General features: G+C 40.5%; 1 protein-coding gene across 1 annotated transcript; it reads left to right on the forward strand.

Annotated features, from left to right (window-relative positions):
- The first annotated feature begins 4,178 nt into the window (after nucleotides 1–4,178).
- LOC108844847 (uncharacterized) lies at nucleotides 4,179–6,365 on the forward strand. Its single transcript, XM_018618136.1, has one exon. The coding sequence runs from the start codon at nucleotides 4,179–4,181 to the stop codon at nucleotides 6,363–6,365; it is 2,187 nt and encodes a 728-aa protein (XP_018473638.1).
- The last annotated feature ends 3,021 nt before the right edge of the window (nucleotides 6,366–9,386 follow it).

Here is a 9,386-nt window from a genome sequence, read left to right on the forward strand (position 1 = left end):
GGCCATATAAAGTGAGCATAGATATTCCCATCTAAGAATGATAAAGGGTCATGATCCAGACATAGACCATCCTAAGAGATTATGTATAGTCCACCACAATAATATGTGGCGTCTAGGATGAAACCTCATAAGAAGATGAGATAAGATTGGGAATATATGTTGGATATGAGAATGCTTTCTCCCACGATTTTATAAGAAACCTTGAGCCAAATATGGTTGATCAGATTAAGGCCAGGTTTACGGATTGCATGATTAAATCCGACTATCCAACATCAGGGGGAGAAAGAAATAAGCTGGTACAAGTATAAAGAGATGGAATGGTATTAACCATCCTTGTCTTGGCAAGATCCTCGGACCAGAGAATATGATTTAAGACGTCCAAAGAAAGATCATACAAAGCTAGCTAAAAGAATGCCAGACAGATTAGACCCGAAAAGAAAAGAAAAAGAATGACTAAGTCATACCAGCTTAAGCACCACGAAATTAATGTCCTATAAGAGACATAATCAAGTTGCTATAAAGTCTAAAGATAGACCAATATGTTCCATAAGATAAGGAACCTCGGAAATGAAAAGAAAGGTGCATAGAAATGACATATCCGAGGTCATAAGAGAAACCAGACCAGACATTGAGATAAGGCTGCGCAGCTAAACATCTAAGATACCAGACCATGTAGTTTGAGACGCCAAACTGCAAGGTAAATGAAGGTTCTTAGTAAGAATGAAATCTCTAATCGATTAGTTCATGTCTGGAACACAATGGAACACTATAAAAGAAGTGTCGACACATAAAAGATAAAGATGCATAAGGAAATAGCACTTGAGTTTAAAAGATATAAGCGAGGATCAGAACCCACGAGAATACAAGAATGCATTCATAGACTAAAGGAAACCGTGGGGGTTCAAAGAAAGATTCAAAGAATCTATAAAAGAGATGGGTGTATTGGCCATATATAGAAACACCATCTGATAAGATAAAACCAGTGAAAATAGGTCATGTGTGGGAAAGGAAAAGAAATCGTGAGACATGGACTAAGGTGTTCATATTCCTATTTAAAGTATTCAAGGAATGGCTTGATTACACAAGGATACTCACAGAGACCAAAGGAACAGATTATAAGGAGATATACTCCTATGTGGTGGATGCTACTACAAATTCGAAAAGGTCTGGATATAAGTAGAAAGAAATGTAGTAAGTAGCATATTGATCACTGGATAAAGAAATGATAAAAGTATCAAAAAGATGAGAAAAGAAATTCTCATAGAATAGTTTTGTTCCTAAGCTATTCATGGACTGAAAACAAAGCAGCTGCAAGTGATATGAAAGACTAAGAAAATACTTAGTACAATCAGTCCATAGATCTTTATAGAGGATATTATGATTCCTTGTGTTTATGTTTATATCAAACCAACCTAAAGAGAAGTTCAATGGTTCAATGATTTCAATGATACAAGTTATCGATTAATTTTGGACAGAATATGATGGGACTAGAAATCATAGCCGTGTATGAGTTGAGATCAGCACGCCACAATTACATGGTGTAATGTGAGATGGTCGCAGGAGAAGGCAAAGAGAACCATTAATTCTCATGCCAAAGACCATCCGGCTCCATACATCCCAATCGTCCATAAGAATAACCAAAAGTAGTGTGGTGAATTGTTTCAGATCGACCATATCGACCACGCATGCGTAATATGGCTAATGGAAAGATCGACCAGCATATGGTAGTATCATAAAACGTGTGGTCAAGTACCAAATGAAGTATATGGGACTAATGAATGTCTATACATCAGTAAAGAAAGAAAGGAACCAATCATCATAAGAGTGGTCGAGGTTTATGGTCCAACCAAGTTCCACCAAAGTATAAGGTGGACCACATCATTATATCAGGCTGCAATACCTTAGCCATATATGAGTATATTGGCGTGTGATGACAAGGTCTATGACTTAACATGTATGTTTTCGAAAACATAGCATTGTCTACGACAAAATGAAAGAAGTCATGAGACATCATCTAGAGATAGTGACCAGAAGAATGTCTGAGTCAATAATAAAATGAAAGTATCCACGGTATGGCAAAGCCATGAGACTAGAGGAACCGTGGGACATGAGAGGACCTGCAAGAAAGATTTAATCGCAGGATAGAGGTACATCCAAGTACCGGTCGAGTACTATCCGAGTACTGATTGAGCATCATCCATCCGACCAGAACATGAAGACATTGTCGAGTGGTCAGCATCAAAGGAGCACGTCTTGACCATGTCCAAATGAAGTTCCAGAAGGCCGGCGAAATTACAAAGTATTACAAGAAGCTCATCGACCAGATAGAAATGCATCGTCCAAAGATCTTCAGTGATGCATTCATCAGGGGGACTTCATGTGTTGTACTCTTTTTCCTTATCCATGGTTTTGTCCCACTGGGTTTTCCTGGAAAGGTTTTAATGAGGCAACATCAAAAGCATGAATGAACCCTGAACCAGATGTGTCGATTAAGGGGGAGTGTTATGTACCGATATATATGATCGACATATTCTATTTCATCATTATCTACTTCTAGTTTGGTGTTTATCTTATAGTTAGGATAACTACATGTTTAGTCGATGATCAAAGTAAGCTTTCTCATTCATTATTCAACAGGTTTATCATTTTTTAAAAAGTTTAGCTCACATACATATAATTAACTCAATTTTGTTGTCATAGTGGGATCAAATGCACGTTTTATATTCTTTTTTTGGAAAACAATTAATGACAATTAGGGAAATTATGTTGCAGCAATATTTTTTTGTCTGCATTTTTATTATAATTTTTATACTATGTAATAGTGTAGAAAACATTTAATTATATTACGGAAACAAAAAAACACCCGCCCGGTCGAGCGGGTCCAGCTCTAGTTGTTGTTATTAATGCATACATTCATTCTTCATGAGAAGGGTAATAACCAGCAACCTAATGTTTTGTTGGAAACATAAAAAGATGATTGATTCATTCGAACATCTAAAAACATAGAAGCAAGCAGATTGCTTTTGCATCTGGGAACACCTCAAGTGTTTATCATTCTAATTATATTTCTAGTCTTTGGTTGTGTGTTTTCTGCTGTCCTCTCCTTGCCTCTTACTTTGGCATGTATATTCAAGTCCGCACGGTTTTTGTAGACTTCAATGGCCAGCAAATGTTTATCTCCATATTCTAATGGTTTGTAGATGAAAACCATTTTCAAGAGAAGCTATTATGTAAACAATTTTTTTTTTGGCAAGCTGTTAAGAACAGGTCCATAAAAGCCGATTTTCAAGCCCATTACCCTACCGGCTTTTAATTTAAACCGACTATTTCATCCCTTTATAAATATAATTTGTGATCTGTATCTCTTATCTCTTATTTTCCTTGACTAATATCGACTTTGACTAACTAACGATGGTGTTTATCTCGATCCCCAATGGAAAGACTCTCTCGATGTAAACCCTAAAACAACCACCATCTCCGCCTTCGAAAAAATTGTTCACCAACATACCAACGTTCCTCAACATCTCCTTCGCTACTCGCTGCGTATGCGAAACCCTAGCCGTGTGTTCCACGACTCGCTCTTATTATCCGATCTTGGTGTTTGTGTAAGATCAAGAAAAGAGCCAAGTATTGGGAGAAACAGAGTGACGACGTTTTACACAAAGGAGTGTGTGTGTTACACGCAGATGTGGCGAAGTTATGGAAAGATGACGTGGAGATATTCATTAGTTCCAGGATATAGCTTGCACATCAAGTTGAGAGAATAATGGAAGATTTGGATTCACCGAGATATTAGGAAAATAGAATATTCGGTTAGGGCTACTTAACTAGATTGTCTAGGGCAGATCTAGGTTAAGCACGTTATTGTAAAAGCTTGAGCAAGAGGGTGTTTTTGTCAAGAGTTAGACGATCGAGTGCCTTGTGTTGAGCAGCTCGATTGTGACATTCATATTAGAAATTGGTCCGTCTCTAGTCGTCTGTGACTGAGAGTAATTCGGATTAAACAGATCTAGGAAGATTGTTTAAAAGGTTTCTAATAATCAAGGAAAGTATTCTTGAATTGTGTTTTGTGTTCCTTTACTGGTTGTCTCTGAACTTTCATTTGGTATCAGAGCGGGAAACCTCTGTGGTATCATATACTACTAACAGTTTGAGATCCTGCGAGTTTCATGGACACGATGAAGGAACTAATCACGCTGCATAAGCCTATCATTCTGGATGGAGGGAATTTCGGACATTGGAAGGCTAGGATGCGTCACATAATCAGGGGTATTGATGAAGATGCTTGGACTGCAGTTGAAGATGGGTGGTCTGCTCCTACTGTGCTGATGGAGGACAACTCGTTAGGTCCTAAACAGAAAGATAAGTGGACTGACTCTGAAAAGGCCGCGTCAAAGTTTAACTCAAAGGCGCTCACTGCCATATTTTCTGCAGTTGATCTCGATCAATTCAAGATCATTCAAGGATGTGAATCAGCAAAAGAAGCTTGGGACACCTTGATAAATCACTTTGAAGGTAACACCAGTGTTCGAAGGACCAGAATTGATCACCTTGCATCCAGGTTTGAGAATCTACGAATGGGTGATGATGAACCAATTGATGGTTTCATATCCAAGCTCAGTGAACTGGCTAGTGAATCCTCGGTTTTGGGCAAAAAGTACGAAGAGAAAGATCTCGTGAAGAAGTTACTAAGATGCTTACCACCTCGGTTCGAAGCCTACAAAGCAGTGCTAAACATCGTTGTGGACACTGACGAGATGAAGTTTGATCAACTCTCAGGGATTCTGAAGGTACATGACCTCGAGAAAACTGACAGACTCAGTGATACCCAGAAGAGTATTGCGTTTGCTGCTGAATCAAAGGAGGAGGACAGGGTTGCTAAGATTGAAGAGAATCTTGGTTTAATGGCACGCAACTTCAACAAGTTTGTCAAGAGAATGGAGAAAGGAGGGAGTAGATCAAGTGGTCGTTTTCAGAAGAATGAATCAGATCGTGGTTCCAGACAAGATGCATCTAGAAACTCCAAGAAAAAGGAGTTACAGTGTCATGAATGTGAGGGGTATGGACACTTTCGCAACGAATGCCCTCTCACCAAGCGTAAGGAGCTGAAGTGTATTGAGTGCAAAGGCTATGGTCACACTCGTAGTGAGTGCCCTAACAACCTGAAGAAGGAGAAATCCTTGATGAGTTTCAGTGACACAGATTCAGACAGTAAAAGTGATGGAGAGGAGCTTCACTTAAACTTCATGGCTCTAATAGGACAAGATGTTGATTTGACTAGCACGACAGAAGCCAGTGCAGTAGATAGAGAAGATGAGGATAAGCTGAATCACGACCTTGAAACAGAGTATAAGACACTGTTTAATCAGTTTGCTGAACTGAGTCATGAGAATCTACAATTGCTGAAAGATAAAGCAATGCTGAAAGCTCAAGTTAATATCCTGGAGTTGGAGAAGCCAGGAAACCAAACTTCACCTCTCTCCCCGCTGAAGGAATCTGATCAAGAATTACTATCGGTCAAACGAGCCATGGCTGAACAGGAACGAATTCAGAAGCTGTTCGAGATGAAAGTAGGTCAACTGAGTGAGCTACTTGAGAAGGAGATGGACAAAAGCAAGTTACTTGAAAGTCAACTAGCTGAGAATCATAAGCAGATCAGAATGCTCTCCGTGGGAACATCAACTCTGGATCATCTCCTAACCATTGGACAGTGTCCGAGTACTAACCGTGGACTGGGATTTCAAGGATCTACCTCCAAAACTTCCTCCGAGAAACCCATCTTTGTGAAGGAAATAGCTAACGAAATCAAGGTGACTAAGAAAGAGAAAGGCAAAGCTGTCGTCAGTAATGATGAAGTCAAACGTAAAACACACAATCCGAGGAGGAGGAATGGGTGTCATTTCTGTGGAAAACCTGGTCATCACGTCAGATATTGCTACTTTCGTCAGAATCAGTATCAACGTGCTTGGAGATTGAATCTGTGCTACGTGGAACCGACTATATATGGTGGAGTATGGATTGCTAAACGAGACTTGTACCCAAATTACAAAGAAAAAGTGCCGGTTGTGTCACACAATCAAATGAGTGAGTCACATCTTCAGGAGGAAATCACACTGTCCTGTAATTTCTCAAGTACTTTTCATGAGAAAGAATTTCTAAGCAACGTAGCCTATACGAGTGCTGATGCTGATGCTCCAGAAGAGTTACCATGGTACTTTGACAGTGGATGCTCAAAACATATGACTGGGAAGCTTGAATATCTTGAGAAGCTCGAGCTTATTAAAGGTGGAAAAGTTACTTTTGGAGATGGTGCTCAAGCTAAAATCCGTGGTGTAGGGATAACAGACAGAGCTGATCTCCCATGACTCATCAATGTGTACTATGTGGATGGACTCAAGGCAAATCTCATCAGTGTGAGTCAGTTGTGTGATGAAGGATTAGAAGTTATATTTAATAAGAAGGAATGCCGAGCAGTGGATGGTGATGGAAACATAGTTTTGTATGGAGTGAGGTCTGGAAATAATTGTTACATGTGGAAACCATCTCAGACTACATGCCTTTCGGCAACTGAATCGAAATTGGATCTCTAGCATCGGAAGCTGGGACACATGAACACTAATGGTCTGACTCGATTAGTAAAAGCCGAAGTGGTTCGTGGTGTTCCTGATCTCGAGAAACACACCACCACTGTATGCAAAGGATGCTGTCAAGGAAAGCAAGTAAAGGTGCAACACAAGCAAATTACAGAAATCAGATCGAAGAAAATTCTGGAACTTGTGCACATGGATTTGATGGGACTAATAAACCCCAGACAGCATCGCAGGGAGGAGATACATATTTGTGCTTGTTGATGACTTCTCTAGGTATACCTGGATTGACTTTCTGAAGAATAAATCTGATGCTCTGGATAGCTTCCGAGTGCTCGCATTGCAGCTCAAACAAGAGAAGGGTGGAATAGTTCAGATTAAGAGTGATCATGGAGGAGAGTTTCAAAATGAGCAGTTTGAATTGTTCTGTCAGAGCCAAGGCATTAGACATCAGTATGCAGCTCCGAGAACCCCTTAACAAAATGGTGTCGTGGAAAGAAAGAACAGAACACTTCAAGAAATGGCTAGAGCCATGCTGTGTGGTAACAATGTACCATCCAACTTTTGGGCAGAAGCAATTGGCACAGCTTGCTATATCATAAATCGAGTTTACGTGAAGCCAAACACAAAGACTACTCCGTACGAGCTCTTCAAGGGAAAGACTCTGAACTTAAGCCATCTGCATGTATTCGGATGCCTCTGCTATATCTTAAATGACAAGGATCATCTGGGCAAATTTGATGCAAAGAGTGATGTTGGGATGTTCCTGGGTTACTCTACGAACAGCTCTGCCTAAAGAGTATACAATCATCGTACTAAGTTCATTGGGGATAAAGTGAATGTTGTGTTTGATGACAGTATCGGTTTCTATCAAACTCAAGTAACTCAGGCTATTGATTGTGCTACACAGCCGAGCAAATCCAGTCCAACAACCGCGCAGATCAAAGATGACTCTGAGGATGAAGATGATCAAGAAAGATTAGAAGTAAAACTGGACCAAGGCAGAGTGCATAAGAATCATTCGCCAGATGATGTGATTGGAGGGATCTATGATGGGAGAGTTACTAGGAAGAAACAGATTGATTTCAAGGAGATGGTCAGACTTGCATGCTTCACCGTCAAGATGAATAAACTGGAATGCTTTGTCTCTCAAATCGAGCCTAAGACTCTACAGGAGGCATTAGATGATGAATACTGGACAGAGTCAATGCATCAAGAACTTGAACAATTTGTTCGCTTGCAAGTGTGGGAGCTCGTTCCCAGACCAGAAGGTGTGAACATCATTGGCACTAAGTGGATACATAAGAATAAGACTGATGAAGAAGGGAATGTCATCAAGAACAAGTCACGACTAGTAGGGCAAGGATACACGCAAGTTGAAGGTGTTGACTTTGATGAAACCTTTGCACCAGTGGCACGTCTTGAATCGATCAGATTGCTGATTGGAATGGCTTGTAATCTTCGCATCAAGCTATATCAAATGGACGTGAAGAGTGCCTTCCTGAATGGGGTTCTACAAGAAGAAGTATATGTGACACAGCCAAAAGGATTTGAAGATCCTCACTTCCCGGATCATGTATACAAGCTTAAGAAAGCCTTGTACGAACTTAAGCAAGCACCCAGAGCTTGGTACGAACGCCTGACGAACTTCCTTGTTGCAACAGGTTTTCAGAGAGGAGGTGTTGATAAGACGCTGTTCATTGGAGAAAAGGGAAGAGACATCATGATTGTCCAAGTGTATGTGGATGACATAATCTTTGGAAGTACCTCGATGCCTATGGTGGATGACTTTGTCAAAACTATGACTAAGGAGTTTGAGATGAGTATGGTTGGTGAACTGAGTTATTTTCTTGGCCTACAAATCAAGCAGCTTGATGATAGGATCACTGTCTCCCAGAGTACCTATGCCAAGAATCTCATCAAGCGATTTGGGATGCAGACGAGCAAAATTGCCAACACTCTGATGAGCACTACAACCAAACTCTCTCGTGATGAAGAGGGTAAACCAGTTGATGAAAAGCTATACAGGGCAATGATCGGAAGTCTTCTGTACCTCACTGCAAGTCGCCCTGACCTATGCTTAAGTGTGGGTATCTGTGCCCGGTACCAAGCTTGCCCAAAAGAGTCTCACTTGAATGCAGTCAAGCGAATCATAAAATATGTGAAAGGTACTCTGGATTTCGGACTTCATTATACATTTGAGACTAACGTGAATCTTGCAGGATTCTGTGATGCTGATTGGGCAGGTTGCTTGGATGATAGACATAGCACTTCTGGTGGTTGTTTCTTTCTCGGAAATAACATGGTGGCATGGCATAGCAAGAAGCAAAACTGTGTGTCACTCTCAACAGCCGAAGCTGAGTACATTGCATTGGGAAGTTGCTGCACTCAGTTACTATGGATGAGACAAATGCTTGTGGACTACGGTATCATTACTAACCCTATGTTAGTACATTGTGATAATATGAGTGCTATCAACTTGTCTAAGAATCCTATTCAGCATTCACGCACCAAACATGTGGACATCAGACATCACTTTGTGAGAGAATTGGTTGAGATGAAAATAGTGATCCTAGAGCATGTATCAACAGAAAAGCAACTCGCTGATTTGTTCACCAAACCGTTGGACTACAACACATTCCTGGGGCTCCGTAAAGCCTTGGGGATTGTTAATCTCTGAATAAGCCTAGTCAGAAGAGAAGGGTCGCTGTAAATTCGTAGTATCGTGTATAGTCTCCACCACCACAACAAAACCTTGAATCAACAAGTTCCTCTTTGTGAAGCATCCAGCTTGATCTC

The sequence above is a fragment of the Raphanus sativus genome, unplaced genomic scaffold (assembly GCF_000801105.2).
Source record: "Raphanus sativus cultivar WK10039 unplaced genomic scaffold, ASM80110v3 Scaffold3890, whole genome shotgun sequence".
Lineage (NCBI taxonomy): Eukaryota > Viridiplantae > Streptophyta > Magnoliopsida > Brassicales > Brassicaceae > Raphanus > Raphanus sativus.

Coding starts and splice junctions, on each gene's coding strand:
- LOC108844847 (XM_018618136.1), top strand. CDS start 4,179: ATGAAGGAACTAATCACGCTGCATAAGCCTATCATTCTGGATGGAGGG.